The sequence below is a fragment of the Vigna umbellata genome, chromosome 2, assembly GCF_029865625.1.
Source record: "Vigna umbellata cultivar VRB3 chromosome 2, Vumbellata_1.0, whole genome shotgun sequence".
Lineage (NCBI taxonomy): Eukaryota > Viridiplantae > Streptophyta > Magnoliopsida > Fabales > Fabaceae > Vigna > Vigna umbellata.
Window position 1 is genome coordinate 50,075,220 of NC_142166.1, and position 21,101 is coordinate 50,096,320.

Below are 21,101 nucleotides of genomic sequence, written 5' to 3' on the forward strand. Positions count from 1 at the left end.
GTGTTGAATAGTGATGCAATAAAAAACATAATTCATGGATAAGATGCTCAAATAAATTCCTGGTACGAGTTTACTCGAAAAAGAATCCAGAGTTCTGAAGCTTCTTTCTTTCAAAGATTTTTGTAGGACACGATGTTGTTGCTAAAGGTTATAATCGAACTTTACCAATAAATAATCTTAATTAATTGGACATGTACTTTTAATCACCGTGTTTAGAAGTGTTAAATAAAAGTAATTAATGAGACGTGATTGTGAATAACAGGTCTGTGTTGGATTTATAATAGATTCATTAATCATATAAAAAATTAACATACACAAAATATAAAATTTTAAAATAATAAATTAATGGACTTTTTATTTTTATATGATGTTTTATTTTGTTCATTTTTATTTAATATGATTTAATGGTCTTGAACCTGCTTTGGAAATAGCCCTCGAAGGTGGGTTCTGTTGATGTCCTTAGGAAGAACATGTATACCAAAGAGAAGTACAGAGGGGTCAGATAAAAACATATGGGCTCCATCATATCCCAGTCCAGTTCCCAGAAAGTAAGTCTCATCAGCCCAATTGTTTCAGAGGGTTAAGAAGCCCAGCCCACAGTAAAGCTCGCATCTCACTTGGGCCTTTGCCTTTTCATCGATAATTAACTTTTGGGGTGTTGCTCCCTCCACCACCACAGTCTTCTCCCTCTACCTCCCCTTTACTATTTTGCCCCTCAGTAATATTTTGTCCCTCAGTAAAATTTTATTTTTAGAATTATTGTTTTTTAATTTTACTCATTTATAACATATTTCACTGATAACCTACGTAGTTCCTTGTATGAGTAAAATATTTTTCTGCAAAGCTCAGTGATCGTGAAAAGAATTATCAAGCAATCTTCCTCTTGCTTTCGGTGCAGTACGTGGTGCAGTGCGTTTGTGGTGTAATGTGCTTGTCGTGGTTCCTCTCCAGGTACGTAGTCATAATCCTTCCAATAATCCTAAACCCTAAACCCTAAACCCTTCCAATAATCCTTCCAATAATCTTTCCAATAATCCTTTAACCCTAAAATGTAAAATGAAAACGAAGCCTAAACGGATGACATCCTTCAACGGATGTCAACATCCGTTTAAGGCAAAACGGATGTCGACATCCGTTTCGCCTTAAACGGATGTTGACATCCGTTGAAGGATGTCATCCGTTTAAGCTTTGTTTTAATTTTATGCTTCTGTTATTATTTTATTAGATATTTTAATATTTTGATTTATTATTTTTGAATATCTTTTTAATGTATTTTAATAAGGTATATTTATATTAGTTTATATTTAAATATTAAAATATTAAAATAATAAAATAATAAAAATAAAAAATTTTAACTTTAAGGATATAATTGGAATTAAAGATAATTGGGGAGGTGGAGGGAGAAGGCTGTGGAGGTGGAGGGAGTAACACCCTAACTTTTGTCTTTCCATAGTCTCTAACTCCTTCCTTCGGTCCTTTGGATTTGCTATTGACTCCGATATTAACCGCTCCATTGTTTTAGCTACCTATAAATTAAAACATCATTACATTTTATTCATTGACACTCCAATCTTTTCACAAATCTCTCACCATTAAGCAACATTTAAAACTTTACTGTAGTTGTGTTCATACAACTATTACTCTCTTTAATTGAAAGGAAGCTTTAGATATGCATGAAATGGTGGATCAAATGTGATTTCGAGAATGAAAAAATTATCTTCCAAAATAAATCTATTTATTGTTAAAAACAAATAAAAGTGGGATAAATAATTAGAAAGAGCTTTTTGTCGGAACACAATTAATATTATCAAGTAATATTAAGGATGCATTCCATTCCAATCACTTTTTTTATATATGAATAAAAACTAAGGCTTTTATTCTCAAAAATAAATTTATCAAAATAGACTAAAATTGGCGAAACTTCAAGCACTTTTTAAAGATCTTATGGCAAAATATACATAAAATACGTAGTATAACTAAATGCAAAGTAATTAACCACCCTTAATATATTAAACTATATTTTATTTTCTTGAAAGTAAATTTTCATGTTTAAAATTCAAGTATAGTAAATTAATTGTATTTTAGAATTCAAGTATAGTAAATTCTTGAAAGTAGTTTATTTTCAGTCTATGTTTATTTTAAGTTTTGCTCTAGTTAATTAAGCATATCTTATATGTACTTTTAAATAGTTTTTAATTTTTATTTTTCACATCTTCTATTCAGGTGCAGTTTAAAATTATTTCAAATCGGAGTAATAAGATGGAATATTTTTTTATCAGCAATAAGATGGAGTATTTATTACGTAAACAAGTTTTATCAATTTTGTTTGATAACTTTTTAAGGGTTTTTATTTATATCGTTTTAACATATTATTTGAAAGTATTTATTCACAGAACCATATAAACTCTAAACTTAATTGCTCATTTAGGAGAATATTTTATTTTATTTAATAATATAGTTAAAATATAAATAATTTTGAGAGTAAGATTGTATATATACTTGAAATCTTACATTCTCTTTGAAATGTAAGAATAGATGTAATCTGAGGGTTAGAACTTACATATAGTTTTTTACTAAAAATATTACAGTCTTGTTATGATTTAGCATACAAGAATATTTCCACTGCCTGAAACTACCCTCAGAATTAGGAGATCATCAGAACCTTTGTCTCATTCGAGGATATAATGAGAATTGAGTCAATATGAGCTCTCAAATCAAATAGAAATTCGTCTTACAACTCTGACACTATATCAAATAATTTAACAAAAATTATAAAAAAACAAAACGAAAAGTTCTGCATATGCCACCCTGCCTGCAGCAGGATTCCAAAATTTTAAACTCGTGAATTTGTCAGAGAAGAAGAAAAGACAAGTCAATTTAAATTTTAGTTTTGGAAGTGATGAGATTTATATATAACTCAATTTTATAAAATTCAATTTATCAATGAACATAACTAAGATAGGCTCACTCAAATACTATGTTACCAAGTAGATTTACACTTAGCAAAATCATTTACACCATAAAATATGAAATATATACAATTTTACATCATAATACTTTTATTAATTTTATTCTACAATAAAAAAGAATTGTTTATTTCTAAGAGGCCTACCTGTTATGGGCGTAAAAAAACGACGTCACCGAAAACAATGACATCTCCAGAGTGATTCAGTGTCTCGGCAAACACCGTGGCTTGATGTTGACTGTGACCGCAGTACTGAAGACAGATTTGAAAATAGTGAGAGTAATAAATTGAAGTGTGAGGAATGTCTCTCAGCTTCGCTTTCACCTTCTGCATCTGCGACTCTCTAAGAATCTTTCTCGCATCATGGATGAAAATTCCGCTGACATCTCGAGCCGTTGGATGATTAACATCAAGATCAACGGTCCTGATGTCTGTGAGTCTGTCTCCCATCGAAAGTGAGGGATTGCCGAAGTGGCCGCACACACTTCTAACCTCGAGAAAGTGGTGGAGAAAGCCAGAGGATTCCGGCGAGGTTAGGTAGTGGCAGCGGGAGGTGAGTTTAGGGGAAACTAGGACACGCAACGACTTTTTAACAGATTCGAAAAGGCGTTTTGGAAAAACTTTCCCAAATGCCATTGACGTGTTATGTGTGTTTGCTTCAGTTGATGCATGAAGAATTGAACTTCAATTTAAAGGCTTTCAAAATGTGGCCCTCTCATTCAAACTAAGGCTTAATGTCAACGATATTTTTGCTTACAAACGTCACATTCTTCCTCAATTATTTATTGGGTTAAATATGTTTTTAGTCCCTATACTATCACGCGATTTTGGTTTTAGTCCCTCTTTCAAACTAAGGTACATTTTAGTCCTCCTCCTTAAGGAAACTTTGATTTTAGTCCTCCAAAATTAACACCGTTAAAAATCAGCTGACGTGACTAACAGTAGACTGACATGATTTTCTTTTCTTGCGCTGAGTCAGTGTTTCTCATTTTTTCTCCCTCTCTCTCCCTCGTCTCTTCTTTCCATCTTCTACCCAACCTCCCTACCCTCTCCAAAAAGGTCATTGACGCTGTGCAACTTGGGTGGTCTGCGGTGGAACAAACAAATTAGGTCGTTGAGGTTGCTGTGGGGTGGAGTAGGAGCACCATAACCATATTGTCCATTAGTATGTCCCTGGTTCACTTTAGAACGAATAATCATATCCCAATTCTGTGTTTCTATGAAGTCTCTTGTCGATTTAGGTTTTCACATATCCCAATTCACGAGTTACCGAATCCGAATATTATTGAAACTTCCTTTTATATGGGTTACTTGTAACTGATACTTTCAGATAAATAGTTTTCTTTGCAAATGGTTAAAGCTTAACTTTGTCCTCTGTTTTTTTCATCAAACATTTTCTTTAAAGTTCTTATCACAATAAACTAAATTCACAAGAATCAGGTGGAATTGTGAGTATCTTTAAAATCTTATTCTTGACAAATAATATTTAATCAGACTTCCGATCAATCATATTCTGCAACTAATTTGATTTATTGAAGGTGTCCAATATTTTACTTATACCAGTCATCATATAAACTTACATGTGAGAGTATCAATATAATAACAACCTAATCCTGCACTTTTACATAAGTCGCACTCTCATGAGGGCAAACTATGGGAGGACCTCTGTCGTTCATTTGTGTCATGTGAAAATTTTCAGTCTTAACACACTGCTCTGTATGTTGCTTTTGTTGACAGAACCAGAATCAAGAAGCAACAAGAATGGATGAGTGTCATTATTGAAGGAGATATTTTTGCTTGGAACGTAGTCAGCCCTATAATGAAATATATTCACTGGAATCCAAAACAATAAATCATATCAATTAAAAGAATTACAAATGAGATTGAAATAATAAGGTTTTAATTTAAAATAAATATCTACTTTCATGTAAATAATCACTTAGCGTCTTATCATCTCAACTTCTGTAAATAAACCACCATAATGAGTGAATTCTATGAAACTATTGGTTTTCTGTTTTGTTGGTGGGAAGAGAGTGATTCAAACGCTCCTTTCCACCAGGCTTTGATGAGGCATTAAAAGGCATTAAAAGAAATGGAGTATTCTTAAACATAAAGGCATTAAAAGAAATGGGGCATTCAATGAAATTATTCCATGTGTTTCATCATCTAGGAGTCAGTACCCATTCATGTGCAGCATGGTGTTTCTGGAATTCAATATCCTGATAGCTATCAACAACCGTTTGATCCTAGATACGGAAGAGGTTATGGTGCTCCTACTCCACCCCAGCAACCTCAACAGCCTAATTTGTTTGTTCCACTGCAGACCACCCAAGTTGCACAACGTCAATGACCTTTTTGGAGAGGGTGGGGAGGTTGGGTAGAAGATGGAAGGAAGAGACGAGGGAGAGAGAGGGAGAAAAAGTGAGAAACACTCACTCAGCGCAAGAAAAGAAAATGATGTCAGCCTACCGTTAGCCACGTCAGCTGGTTTTTAACGGTGTTAATTTTGGAGGACTAAAATCAAAGTTTCCTTAAGGAGGAGGACTAAAATGTACCTTAGTTTGAAAGAGGGACTAAAACCAAAATCGCGTGATAGTATAGGGGCTAAAAACATATTTAACCCTTATTTATTCTTACACATTTTTAAACTAAATTTTAGTTGTCCAAAAAATATTAATTGTTTTTCCTTAAATTATTTTCAGATTTAAGAAACAAAAATTATTTTTATTTATAAATTTATGTTAGCTTTTTAAATATTTTAAAGTTTACCAAAAATTTAAGATAAGACATAATATAAAGGAAAACGGTAACATCCCAGATTATATAGAAGTATATAACATAGTAAGTTCACATTTAAATAAAAGAGAACAGTTAGAGTAGACTGTAAATAAAGTTTGTTAAGCGTACAGTCATCCGATAAGGAGTCAGAATTTAAAACTTAAGCATACTAGAGTATTTCAAAAGGAATAACTGATAGAATCCTAAGGAGACTAAGCAGCAGCATCATCTTCCTCCAAAGCCTGCTCCAGAGACATCTCATCCATCTCTGCTCACATCCAAGTGGATGATCATTGCAAAAGAAAGCATACCCAAGCAAACACAAACACAAACACACAAGCAATGGTGAGCTAGATATAAAAATTATGTTATAAAAGTCATAGGCAACATGCAAGTAAAGATGAATATACTATACTATACAAACATGACTTGTGGCACTTAAACTTGACTCGTTCGAACTTAGAATGATTGTCGAGCAATGGCGGGTCGTGCACTCGTGGTGGCCTCTACTGCTTTGCAAAGCCATTGCCAATGGGTTTCACCCTACCACACTCACGAGGTTAGTCCGTTATCACTCACCTTGGGCCATACTGGAAGCACCCAAGACTAGGACCTCCTGCTACTACTCACGACATGGTTCAATCCTCTCTACTTGAGAATGATCGACCATTGTAGTTTCAGGATAATCCCCAAGACTAAGCTACCATGCAAAGCATTCTAAACACTGAGGGCACCACCATGTATCTCCCTTGAGGATCATGGAATTACGTCCAATACTGATACTTTTCACCTTACCAACATGATAATGCACACATCAGCCCTTAAAGCGACTGGAACAATTAAGTAAAATAGCATACTGGAATAAATAGGAATACAGGCCGAACACAAAACATCAACACGTAATGAGCAAGATTGAACACCCGGTGAATGGTGAGACCGAACAGTATCTCCCTTCCCAAAGGACAGGACTGAACGGTCCATAAAAGGTAAGACCGAAGAAGTGGCCGGGCACTATTTAAGACATCCAATAAGACCGAACGCTACTTAAGACCACCCACTAAGGCCGAACGCTATTACGACTAAACGCTACTTGAGAGACTGAACGCTACCCAAGACTGAGCACTATCAAGACCAAACACTACCATAGAGACCGAACACTACCTAAGACTGAGCACTATCAAGACCGAACGCTACCTAAGACTGAGCACTATCAAGACCAAGCGCTACCATAGAGACCGAATGCTACCTGAGACCGAGCATTATCAAGACCGAATGCTACCTAAGACTAAGCACTATCAAGACCAAACGCTACCATAGAGACCGAACGCTACCTGAGACCGAGCACTATCAACACCGAACGCTACCTAAGAGACCGAACACTATCAAGACTGAACGTTACCTAAGACCGAACACTAAGATCTAACGCTACTTAAGACCGAGCACTAAGACCGAACGCTACTTAAGACCGAGCATTAAGACCGAACTCTACTTAAAACCGAGTACTAAAACCGAACGCTACTTAAGACTGAGCACTAAGACCGAACTCTACTTAAGACCGAGCACTAAGACCGAACTCTACTTAAGACCGAGCACTAAGACCAAACGCTACTTAAGACCGAGCACTAAGACCGAACTCTACTTAAGACCGAGCACTAAGACCGAACGCTTAACAACGTATGTCCGAACGGTTATCAGTTCACTTTCGGCGAAACTGCATAATTCTGCAGAATTTCTGTAGAATTATGAACAACACCTAACATAACCATTCCTAACCATTTTTACTAACTTCTAACACCCTTAATTCTTGTTTTATACTTAATTAAACTCATCTAAATGATTCTGAACATTCCTATTACCATTCTAAAGTGATTAAGACTCAATTTCAACTCTAAAACACCAATTTTCCCAACTTCGGGATCCAAAACCCAATCCTACTGCTTTGCACCTATTTTGATCAATTTAGTGACTCAAACAAGTCACAATTCACTTGCTAAGGCTGCCCCAACAGCCCAGTTGCGCTTTAGACCTCAAATGCCCAAAATCACTACCTTACTTCCTCTCAAAGTGACCTAAAACACCATAATTTCACTTACTTTAGAGCTTAAACAAGCAAACCAAACAACACACCCATTAAGGAATTTAACATACATACAAATACTGCAAGCAAATTGAAAACAATATCTAGCTCCCTTTACCTGGAAAGCTCCATAGCACAACTTACAGTACTGTTCTCTACAACACCTCACACAGCAAGGGCACAACCCCACTCTACAAATCACCCAAGTGGCGAAAGAAACAGCTCTTAAAGCTAGAACGAACAAAGGAAAAACGTAAAGAAGGACACACTAGGCAGATGCAACTTGTCCTAAGTCCCAAACAACGGAGAAAAGTGAAGAGCTACTTACCCGCTGAAGAATGAAAATCTATTCGGATGGTTGCGAAGGTCTCAACACCGCGATCACTTGAGCACCACCTAATCAACAATGCAATGGCTGAATGTGAGGGAATGGTAGAGAGAAGGCAGAGCAAGGTTAAGGAAAATAAGAGTTCTAGAGAGAAGGGAAATTTGGCTAATGAACTCAGATTTTGAAAAATCCCTTCTAAGATCATGATGTCTTTAGTGTTACGAGCCTAACTGTCTTAACATAAGGTCCAACTGCTCTTGACCCATTTTTTAGATCCTTACAAATTGCATATATTTTTTCTTAATACTCATAACATTAGTAATATCCTTTTGCTCTGCTTTGTCTTTAGTATCAAATTTATATCTGGAATTAACCTTGTTTTTGGTTCACAGCAATAAAATGAATTCCCCATTCTCGAAAGGCGTTTGTGACTCAAGTAGAAAGTAAAATCATTAATTAGTTTATTGATTAGTGAGTTTTGAATTATATAAAACTGATTATTAATTTTGAATCATCTTATTAGAAAACTAGGATGCCTTTTAATGGTGTGAGAATCTATGAATCTGGATGCTGCATCTCATTAGAATGTTGATTGCTTCAAAGCTGGAAATACCTACAATTGACAAACACACTATTATTTGTCCTTTGGCCAATTCTGCAAATTTGGATCATCCCTTTGAAGACTTGAAGGGTGAGTTATAAACATGTTGAAAGTTGAAGGGATAAAGAAGAACTTAGAAAACTTTTTAAGACAGTGGTATTTACTTTTTCAAAAGGAATATGCAGTAATAAGGTGCGTCAATTTGCACTGATTTTGTGTGTAGTAAGAAATGCTTTTTACAGTCCTATAAAAAAAGTTGGTAAATTAATAAAATTAATTTTATCTTTGGGTGAAAGGTACCAAATTTTCGTAAGTCTCACTACTAATTTAAAATTTCTATTAGAGCATTGTAAATTATGAAATAATATTAAATTTTGTTAATAATCATGTTGGGGAATATAAATGATACTCACCATGTGGTTAAATTTAATTTTTCTTTACAAATATACAGATATAAATTGTATATTTAAAGTTTTATTTATTATAGATTTAACTAAATTTTAAAAATTTAAAAATTTAAAAATTTAAATACTTTTAATTATTTTTTAAAATTTTAATATTTTTAAAATTAAGTTCATATCATCAATATGATCATTTACCTTCTCAAATAAAATACCCCAAATCAAAACATTAAGAAAAAAAACTATAAAATTCTAATTACTTTTATAAAAATTTACATATTATTCATCTTACAAATTAAATAATAAAATAAAATCAATTATATGAAAGAACAAAAAATATTTTATTATTATTTAAATTCATGATATTTCATTAGAGATTGCAAAATGTCATTTTAATTAGTGACAGAAACTTAATTAAAAATATATAAATAATTTAAACACCTAATAAAATATTTTTTTTATAAAATTAAAATTCAATTAAATTAATTTTTATTTTTTTATATAAAAACATTTAATTAATCATACATAAAATAGCAATCACATCATATATTGATTGGCAATCAAATCAAAATAAAAGAATAAAATATGTTTTTTTAGTAAAAAAAAAACAAAATTTATGAAAAGTTGAAAATTATTTTGTTAAAATAATAAGTACTGAAAGGGAAGAAGAATGGGTTGAAATGAGAAAGATTAGACAGCTAATTTTGTGCTAATTAACGCAAATCTGCCCGTACTAATCATGTTCTTGTCAAAAGCTTGCTAATCGAGTCAACTTACTCAACACTTCATCACCTCTTTATAGTTTTTAAATTAAAATAATATATCTAATAAGTTTGTTCACATATACCATCTTTATATAAACATAAAAAAAATGGCAATATGAAAGTATGATACCTAATTATATCCTGGAAGACCACCATAAATGTGCATGCTTAATATTAATTGGATTTGACGTGATGGAGACTTTGATACATACAGGTTTTAAATTTGAACTTTAGTGTCTCCATTTTTTTTAAAAAAAATATTTCAACTAAATTTGAACAGACATAAAGAAACTTTTACATATAAAGATTCGACATTAATGCACAGCATTTAACATTTTCTAAGATTACAGTAGTTAAATGAAGTTGTGTATGGCAGGGTTATAATTCATTTTTTATTATATTAAATTCATGTTTGAGTTTAACTCAAAAATAATAAAAATGTATTATTAATTAAAGTTGTGTTTGATCCATATAACTGTTCTTTTAATAATGAGATGGTGTAAAGTAAGTATAACTTTATTAAAAAATAATAAGTTTTTGAAAAAATATTCATTTAGGTAATACAACATCTATGAAATACTTCCAATTCATATAAGTAATTGATATAACTTTTAATTGAAGATTTTAAGATAATAAACTTATGAATCTTATACCGTGTTTAATTTTTTCATAATGGATTTAAACTCAGACAAGACATCTGTCTAAAAGATTTACAAGAAAGATTATCCATACAAAGAATTCTTATATATAAAGTTCTTCACTTATATTATAATCGTTTATGTTCGTTACCGGAATAAATTATCGATTTTAACTCCATTGATCAGATTTTTTTAGAGATAATTAATACCAATATAATATTGATAATATGTTCAATAAAAAACTTAGATTATTTAATTTTTTTTAAAATGTTTAATTTTAAAGTCATAATTATATTTTAACAACAAAAAGTGTTATAAAGTCATGACAACTTAGTACTAGTCATGTATAATGTTACTACCGAGTAGGATTGACCGATCGGGAGTGTTTAGATAATACTGAGTATGTGGGAACAAGTCTAGTATGTCCGATCGGGCCTTGCGAGCCGTTTGCTAGAGACAGCGTTTGAATGCTCATCAATGCGTAATTAATGAGGTAACGGTCATTGTTGGAGTAGTTAAGGTCAGCATTGAACGACATTAAGAGGTAAATTAATGTGTAATATTATCTGAAATCATATAAAAAACAATCTATGGAGAAGGTAAACTCTCTGTTTTTTACTACAATTCGATAGGCTTGAAAAGACAAATTCTGACTTGAGCGTCGAAGTGTTTTTCCGCAGATCACCCCCATTTCGAGATTGAGAGAGCGAGATTCAGGAAGGCGGTGAGGTTGAAGGACGGATCGGTATAGCAGGAGTGTTTCCGAGCGGAGGCAGCAAAAGTTTTTTCAAGTCCCATTCAGCATAAACATATAATAATAATTTTTTTTTTGTCAAAGTAAATTCAGAGTTAAATTTCACCATTCTGATATTTAACCAAGCTTAATAACGACGTAAGAAGGCCAACATTTTCACCACAAATCAAGAAGTTCAACCACTTCCACATTAACAACAAAACCAAAGCTTACAACCAAGGAGTAATGTGTTCTTCAAGAACAGAAAAAGACAAAGGAGACGAGAGTTCAAGACAATTAATTCAAGCCACTATCACAACAACAAGCGATTTTTTTCCCACATATGCTCGATGAAGCACCCAGTGGTATCCGATGTCAAATCAAAGCACCCGAAGCCTTGGTGGGGCCACGTGTTTTGTGTCCTGTCCCACATGCCTTCGATGAAAATAAGGAGGACTGGGAGGTGGTGGAGAAAAGAAATAAAACGCGGCCGGTGGCGGCGGCGACAACCACAACGGTGGCGGTGGTAGAGTTTTACGATGCCTATGGTTTGGAGGTGTGGGGTGGTAGCAGTCAGGCTTGTATGCAGCATGGTGAGAGTAGACAAGAGCACATGAATTGGAGAGCGACAAAGCCAAAAGAAACACAAACCACACTCGAAAGTTACTCATATTAATTTTCGTTTCTTCTTGAATTGTTTGTCACTAAGACCACTCATAAAAAAAGTGTTATAATGAATAATAGAGACAAATGGTGTACTTATAGAGGCAAAGGGTCAAAGAAGAGAGTTAAAATGAGTTAGTTAAAACAGCAATTTGTGGATTTTGAAGAGTTTTGAAGAATGGTTTTAATAATAAGGTTTCGATAATGAATGTCAAAGAAAGCACCAACCGACCAACAACCTTTATTGGCGTGTCTGATATGTTTGGTGTTAAGTGAAGGCAGATATTGAAATTGAAATTGAAATTGAAATTCAATTTTCTCTAAAAGCTCTCTTCAGTGCTTCGCCGCTCTCTGACCCCACACCCACTATCACATTTCCCTTTCTTACTCAATTTCTTACCTACTTCTCTTTATTTACATTTATTTTTTACTATTTTTATCAACTCTATCTTACATGCACTTGTTGTTTATTACCAAATAGTACGTTAGGTTTGAATGAACAATTTTAAAATTTTGAATTGAACAAGTCAATTTAACTTTTTCAAAATTTTAGCTTTAGTTTTTGTCATGAGTTTCTTTTAAGAGATTAGCGTGGGATTCAGTAATGATGAGATATGGATTTAACTGATATAAAATATTAAGATATTTTTAATTCAAAATCTTAAAATAATAAATTTGTATATCTTTATGTAAATAATTTTTATTTATTTGTTTGATATTTTGAAATAATTTTTTTTACGTTAGATTTTATGGAAAACAACATTAGTCGTTTTTTAACAATTTGTTGATTTAAAATTAATTAATAATTGATGATTTTGAAAATATATATTGTTTCGGTAGATACTTTTAGGGACCGAGAGACTAACCTGCTGACGCGTCTGGGCCGCTCGCTCGCTTCCAAACTCCTCCTGTTGGCCGATCGGTGTTGGCGCAAACCGATCGGTCTCCTTCTTGACGAGGGGGATGTACCTGCAAAAGGTACTCCGACGCCCAAGTTAGGCGTGTGATTTGAAGAGCCTCGGCTCTTGTTTGAATATTTAGTGAATGATTATCATTATTGAATATTTGAGAGTAGCGTAGAGTAAATAATGCGTAAGTGGAACGTACCTGGCTCTTGGCCCTAGCTTTGTATTTATTATTTTCCTCATGGATCTTGAGCTAATATAAGCCCAATAAAATATAAACAGAATAAGATATAAACAGATTACCTAAATATCCGGTTGGTTGTTTGTAACCGCTCGGTTAATATTTCATACTATACATTATGCCCCCCAAGTCCGAGTTAAGCGTTTGGCTTTAGCCGTGGTTAACTATAGGACTTATGAGTTTGAGGGAGGGTGTGTTTGTGGTATTGGTGAGCTTCTGCCGCTCTTGTCGGTGGTTGAAGAGAGTTCTTTTTAGAACTTTCTCCATGTAAAGACAGACCGATGGCGTTTTACCGCTCGTCCTTCAACATGAACCGAGAGGAATTTACCTCTCGCCCTTCAACAGGAACCGAGAGGAATTTTACCTCTCGGTCTTCGACAATAAGCGAGCGGATTTTACCGCTCGACGATTGACACTAACCGAGCTGGATTTAGAGCTCGTCCTTCAACAGGTACTGAGAGGAGTTTACCTCTCGGTCTTCGACAATAAGCGAGCGGGTTTTACCGCTCGACGATCGACGCTCGACGATCGACACTAACCGAGCTGGATTTATAGCTCGTCCTTCAACAGGAACCGAGAGGAGTTTACCTCTCGGTCTTCGACATTAACCGAGAGGGCTTTACCTCTCGACCTTCTACTTTAACCGAGAGGGATTTACCTCTCGACCTTCGACTTTAATCGAGAGGGGTTTACCTCTCGACCTTCGTCTTTAACCGAGAGGGGTTTACCTCTCGACCTTCGACATTAACCGAGAGGGCTTTACCTCTCGACCTTCTACTTTAACCGAGAGGGATTTACCTCTCGACCTTCGACTTTAATCGAGAGGGGTTTACCTCTCGACCTTCGACTTTAACCGAGAGGGGTTTACCTCTCGACCTTCGACTTTAACCGAGAGGGGTTTACCTCTCGACCTTCGACTTTAACCGAGAGGGATTTACCTCTCGACCTTCGACTTTAACCGAGAGGGGTTTACCTCTCGACCTTCGACTTTAACCGAGAGGGGTTTACCTCTCGACCTTCGACTTTAACCGAGAGGGATTTACCTCTCGACCTTCGACTTTAACCGAGAGGGATTTACCTCTCGACCTTCGACTTTAATCGAGAGGGGTTTACCTCTCGACCTTCGACTTTAACCGAGAGGGGTTTACCTCTCGACCTTCGACTTTAACCGAGAGGGGTTTACCTCTCGACCTTCGACATTAACCGAGAGGGATTTACCTCTCGACCTTCCACATTAACCGAGAGGGATTTACCTCTCGACCTTCAACATCAACCGAGAGGGATTTACCTCTCGACCTTCGACAGAATAAGATATAAACAGATTACCTAAATATCCGGTTGGTTGTTTGTAACCGCTCGGTTAATATTTCATACTATACATTATGCCCCCCAAGTCCGAGTTAAGCGTTTGGCTTTAGCCGTGGTTAACTATAGGACTTATGAGTTTGAGGGAGGGTGTGTTTGTGGTATTGGTGAGCTTCTGCCGCTCTTGTCGGTGGTTGAAGAGAGTTCTTTTTAGAACTTTCTCCATGTAAAGACAGACCGATGGCGTTTTACCGCTCGTCCTTCAACATGAACCGAGAGGGATTTACCGCTCGGTCTTCGACCTAGGAGTGCTTCCCAGGGAACGGGCTTTACCGTTCGGCTTTGAGAGGGTTTTACCTCATTTTTGAGCTAGGATTGTTTCCTAGTGAACGGGATTTACCGTTCGTCTTTGAGAGGGCTTTACCTCTCTCCCGAGGGGGATTTACCGCTCGGTCTTCGACCTAGGAGTGCTTCCTAGGGAACGGGCTTTACCGTTCGGCTTTGAGAGGGTTTTACCTCTGTTTTGAGCTAGGATTGTTTCCTAGTGAACGGGATTTACCGTTCGTCTTTGAGAGGGCTTTACCTCTCTCCCGAGGGGGATTTACCGCTCGGTCTTCGACCTAGGAGTGCTTCCTAGGGAACGGGCTTTACCGTTCGGCTTTGAGAGGGTTTTACCTCTGTTTTGAGCTAGGATTGTTTCCTAGTGAACGGGATTTACCGTTCGTCTTTGAGTGGGCTTTACCTCTCTCCCGAGGGGGATTTACCGCTCGGTCTTCGACCTAGGAGTGCTTCCTAGGGAACGGGCTTTACCGTTCGGCTTTGAGAGGGTTTTACCTCTGTTTTGAGCTAGGATTGTTTCCTAGTGAACGGGATTTACCGTTCGTCTTTGAGAGGGCTTTACCTCTCTCCCGAGGGGGATTTACCGCTCGGTCTTCGACCTAGGAGTGCTTCCTAGGGAACGGGCTTTACCGTTCGGCTTTGAGAGGGTTTTACCTCTGCTTTGATCTAGGAGTGTTTCCTAGTGAACGGGATTTACCGTTCGTCTTCGAGAGGGCTTTACCTCTCTCCCGAGAGGGATTTACCGCTCGGTCCCTGACTTGATCGTTAATTATGAACTTTGCTGACGAAATTGGCAATCGGTGTTTGTAATAGGAGACTTCCCCTTCGTTAATTGAATTCCATGAAGTCCGTTTATGACTAGATCTTAGTATGCACTTGCATAATTGATGGCGTGGATTTTGATATATATTTCTTCAAGATGTTCATTGCTGAAATTCTCATGATGATATATATTATGGTATATGACCGTATAATAAATGATTCGGTTACCAGATATTATGAATTGCACCGAATAAATCACATAGATAATAAACAAGGTATCAAAACCGTCTTGAGATTTTATAATATTGCTATTGATACTTATCTCTCACACAACAATTTCTTTGACTATTTTAATCATGCTAGAAAATATTTCGGTTATAATAATTAGATAACTATATTTATAGTTATATGCTATATTATATATAATATATCATATATCATATATATTATGGATTATACTATATATTTAACATAAAAATAGTTGTTATAATATCTATTATCAATTAGATATTTTATGAAATATTCATATTTCAAAAAATACTTATCTTGTTGACGACGTCTCACGTAGAGATGATGATTCATCTACTGTAGTTTTTACTTTGTCGAAAGTTTCTCGTGTTGATCCGAAATAGTGATGTCGAGACCGAACGCTCGTCTTGGTTTCTTGTGGTTTCTAATAATCTTTCTGGTGCTTTGTTGTTCCTCCATGCTCCTCGTGGTCATCATTGGGTTTGACGCTCGGCCCCACGGTGGGCGCCAAAATGTTTCGGTAGATACTTTTAGGGACCGAGAGACTAACCTGCTGACGCGTCTGGGCCGCTCGCTCGCTTCCAAACTCCTCCTGTTGGCCGATCGGTGTTGGCGCAAACCGATCGGTCTCCTTCTTGACGAGGGGGATGTACCTGCAAAAGGTACTCCGACGCCCAAGTTAGGCGTGTGATTTGAAGAGCCTCGGCTCTTGTTTGAATATTTAGTGAATGATTATCATTATTGAATATTTGAGAGTAGCGTAGAGTAAATAATGCGTAAGTGGAACGTACCTGGCTCTTGGCCCTAGCTTTGTATTTATTATTTTCCTCATGGATCTTGAGCTAATATAAGCCCAATAAAATATAAACAGAATAAGATATAAACAGATTACCTAAATATCCGGTTGGTTGTTTGTAACCGCTCGGTTAATATTTCATACTATACATATATTAATTTTTTTTCGTAAGTATTCATACAAAGGAGACACTGAAGAGGGAGATAAAAGAAAGAGGAGAGAAAAAAACTAATAAATAAAAAATTAAGGAAAAAGTAAAGGGTGTAAGCGGATTGTGATTAATTATTAACTCCACTCAACCCAAAACACACTAATTATACTTTTTTGGGTTGTTTCGAACTTCATTTTGTGCATCAAATTATAACTACATTGAGTTTAGACTTCTAAACCTCGGAAATCTGTTTCAGTTGATAGAAACACATGTGCTTTGCAACTTAATGTCACATACTTTTAGGATAATAAATTCAATGAATATAATTATTATAATTAAAATTTAGTAAAATATAAAAAAGTAAAATTATGACTGAATACGTATAAAAATAATTATCTTAATTTTTCTTGTTTGTCTTATTTTTAATTTTTAAATAAATATGCATACACAGTACTAATTAAAATAAGAATTTATTTTTCATAATTACTTCCAAAAATAGTTAAATTATTATCAACAACTATTATTGATTTATTATTTATTTTAATAAGTAAACAAATTATCATAAATTTAAAGATAAAATAGTAAGAAAACGTATTAAAAAACAATCTTATAGTTCGTATAAATATTGTCGTATGAGTATTGTGATTAAACATTCATACACATACATTCATAATCACTATTATTATTTACATAATCTATTTGAATTACATTGAATGAGTTGTATATATATATATATATATATATATATATATATATATATATATATATATATATATATATATTATATAATATACATATATATTGCAAACATTGTTGTTAGCCTGAAAATATGAAAAAATATTTAAATTGTTAATTTTGAAAATTTTTCTGTTAAGAGTGAAGGTGTAAAATGTTTTTCAATTATTGAAATTGATTATTCAACTCAATTATAGTAGGGTTGCCACACCAGAAATGTCAAACTTAATTCAATGGAATCTAGATGGAAGTCTACTCAGTGTAAACCACTCGTAACCCTAAGAAAATGAGACTAAAATAAGAGAAGAGAGAGAAACGTAAAAGAAAAAAACTGGCATCTGTGATGTTTAATTTTGCGTCCGCGTTACATGAACTTGTGTTTTTGACGCGCAAATTGATGCCAATAACAAGGAAGCTTTTGACTTCAAGTGAAAAAGACGTGATTTTAAAAGTAAACCAATGTAAATCCAAACAGGCATATTGTTGCTTAAAATATATTTTGAATAGGATTAAGATTTTAATATTTGATATTCTCTATATGTAAAGTACATCAATATATAAATTCTTTATATCTAAAATATATTTCCAGAATTCCGCCAACAACATCCATTGAGAAATAAAACATTCAGTAAAACAATGGAACACTGTTTCTAATTTCTTCTCAACGCACGTTCGAGGTAGCACAAAATCCAAACTGGATCCACAGGAGAAGTGATGTAAAACGAATAAAAGAAAGTTGAGAGAAAGTGAAAGAATATATACATTAAGGTCTCTGAAAACCACTTCCCAGGTCAGCAATACAGTGAATGAAAAGAAAGCCGTGGAGACTTCCCTACGTTCCAGTTGCAATGTCATACATATCTACACAACTGGGTGGCTACAAAAGAGTAAGAACCTCTATAACCTCAAACTACTAACCTACTACTATATCAGAATATTAAAAGTTACCGATAAATATGTTACATAATTCGAAGGGAAGTGGATATTACATACATTATCTTTGTTAGCATAGACAGTTTAACTTATCAAACATCATTTCGAGCATCATTCCATCTCATTTGCATACAGTCTTCAGCCTCTTTGCAGCCTGGACAAATCCCACAATCACCTGCAACTCGTCAATTTGCTTCACAAAAAACAAACACAGCTTCAGACTACCAGCTAAATTCTCCTTCTTCATCAATCTTTCCCAAACACTTCACATACATTTAAACCCAATTCTTCTTTGTTTGGTAATAGTTATTTACAAAGCTATAACAAGTTAGGTTTACATTACTCAAAACACTGCACAATCAAAGAATATAGTATAATAATTAACTGCTTGTTTATAACAAGAATATTCCTTTCATTCCAATTTTGTTCCTCAAAGATTAGAAAGAATAATTTTTTTTATCATTTGCTAATAGAGATTAGCCTGCTCTCGGAGAGATTGCAATCAGACATGAAATTCACCACTTAAAATCTTAATTTATGCAGCATATAATATTTGAACAATTAGCATCAAAGAAAAACGAAAATGCAATCAGCAATTATCAGATACCTGCGACATGAAATGCCTCTGAACAATGTCCACTAGCTGCTCTTTTGATGGGTTTGGGACCGCGTCCACCTACAGATCCATTTCAAGTAAGTACAAAGGGGACACAAACACGCCGCTAAAATAATCTTCTGTGGAACAAAGTAACAACGCGGATAGTTCAAAAAATTTACAAGATTAAAATGTCGCCAATATCTCCACAATGCAGCCATTTCAAGTTTGCTCAAGTCCACCTTCTACAGAAAGATTTCAACATAATGTCAATAAATAGAACACTAACTAATAACTAGATCATTGACTATGTCAGTGGGAACGAAAAGATTTAAAAAAAAAATAAGGTTTATATACCGTGGACCCATGAGGCATAGAAACGGACCCCTTCGAGTGTGAATCGCCAGAGAAGGACCTACTCATTGTCTTGTGAGATGATCCCAATGTTCTATGCATTCTGTGTCTCGATTTGTGGGACTTCTGTGTGTCGTCGGATGCTGAGAAATCAAAAAAAGATCACAACATAAATAGGAAAACTATAAAGTGGTGGGGTCATTGGAGATTAAAGCAGAACACTAGAACTTCAGAGATAACAAAAGCAAAACCAGAAGACAATGGATCCAATGTTACCAACCTCTTCCCACTTTGGAAGCCCACGAATATGGACGCCAAAACAACAATTAATTAATAAAAATACCACAGCATTCCAAAATTTGTCTACTTTCAGTGTCGGGTGCACACACAATTAGCACACAATACCAGTAACTGTCAGAGGCAAGACAATTAAAAACTGTAAAGTACTCACCCATATCAGATCCATTCCACTGCATATTCTCAAATTCAAGGTCATCATCTTCCTCATTACCCGTGGGTGCTTCAATAACGCTAAGAGCATTCCTCTGTAGTTTCACTTCAATACCATTTGTAAGAACCTGCATTTTTTTTATGCCAGTTAAGAACACTGTAAAATAATCGTATGGGTGTTTAGGGTTTAAAATTCTATCTTGAACCTATAGGAACTGCAAAATATCTGTAACAGAGAGGATTTACTCAAAAATTCAGCGACGAATATGGGTGTTATAGGACTCATATCACTTTACACTCGCACCCATTTAATATAATTACTTAAAAATTATCACACATACACACATATATTATTTCAAGAGTTTAATGATCAGGCACAAACTTACTAATATAAATTTTTTTTACACTGCCATATAATTCCAAGTCTCCCTTCATAAGACCTTTAAAACCTAACAAACTTAACATAGATGGTACTCTGTGATTGAGTAACTGTAAAACTATTTATTCTTTTATTTAAATACAATTGTTTTTATGTGTGATTTAGATAAGCTATATTCTTAAATTTGTACGCATATACAAAACGATATCATATATATTATAAGAAAATTCCGTTATATAAACCAAAAAATGTGAATAGTTTAAATTCGTTAAAATGAATTAAAAAACATCTAAAAGATAGTGTTTATAACAAAATTTGATACCCCAGGAAGAAAATAAGGCATGGTAAAAAAATATTACACTATTAAAACACGAACTCAAATTTAATCACATATAAGGAATAACAAAATAAATATTTTATAATAATATTTTTAAGATTACTTATTTATGTAAGTGCGAGAGCTAAGCTGACAAACAAAATGGTTCCCGGACAAGGAAATATACGTCACTCCAACGGGGAAGGATATGTATTGATGTGTATCAATTAAGTCATTGACTTGGGATAATAATTAGATATTTTAGATTAAAAGTGAAAGCATAATTAATTTTGCATAAGATGTATTATATGAAATGTGCTTACTTTTAATCCTATAATGAAGACAGGTTTAAATCGTTTTTCTACATTAATTAGGATCAATTTTTTCTTCTCCAGTAATGTTAAAGACACGTTCTCTATATCTACTAAAGAGGAGGAAACGAATAATTTATTTTTTAAATTCTGGAGAGTGATAGAACACGATGTCAAAGTTTACAAAAGCAGCTGTTATAGGAGTCTATTGTTAGATTTATGTTTGGATACTTTAAAGTTATGCTTCCAAAGTTCTGTAATTATTCTTACCGATGTTTGGATGCTTTAGGACTATGTTTGAATGAATTAAGAATTATCAATTTAGTTATAGT

At 34.5% G+C, this 21,101-nt stretch overlaps 2 protein-coding genes across 2 annotated transcripts; both read right to left on the reverse strand.

Moving 5' to 3' along the window:
- Positions 1–3,115: 3,115 nt before the first annotated feature.
- Positions 3,116–3,601, reverse strand: LOC148204214 (calcium uniporter protein 5, mitochondrial-like). Its single transcript, XM_088107864.1, has one exon. It carries the CDS (start codon positions 3,599–3,601, stop codon positions 3,116–3,118), a length of 486 nt encoding a protein of 161 aa, XP_087963990.1.
- A 14,566-nt stretch (positions 3,602–18,167) lies between these two features.
- Positions 18,168–19,926, reverse strand: LOC148204215 (uncharacterized). Its single transcript, XM_088107321.1, has 5 exons — positions 19,765–19,926; positions 19,317–19,456; positions 19,142–19,204; positions 18,972–19,040; positions 18,168–18,557 (listed from the first exon to the last, which is right to left on the reverse strand). Exons 1-5 carry the CDS (start codon positions 19,895–19,897, stop codon positions 18,486–18,488), a joined length of 477 nt encoding a protein of 158 aa, XP_087963447.1. The 5' UTR covers positions 19,898–19,926; the 3' UTR covers positions 18,168–18,485.
- Between the last annotated feature and the right edge of the window lie 1,175 nt (positions 19,927–21,101).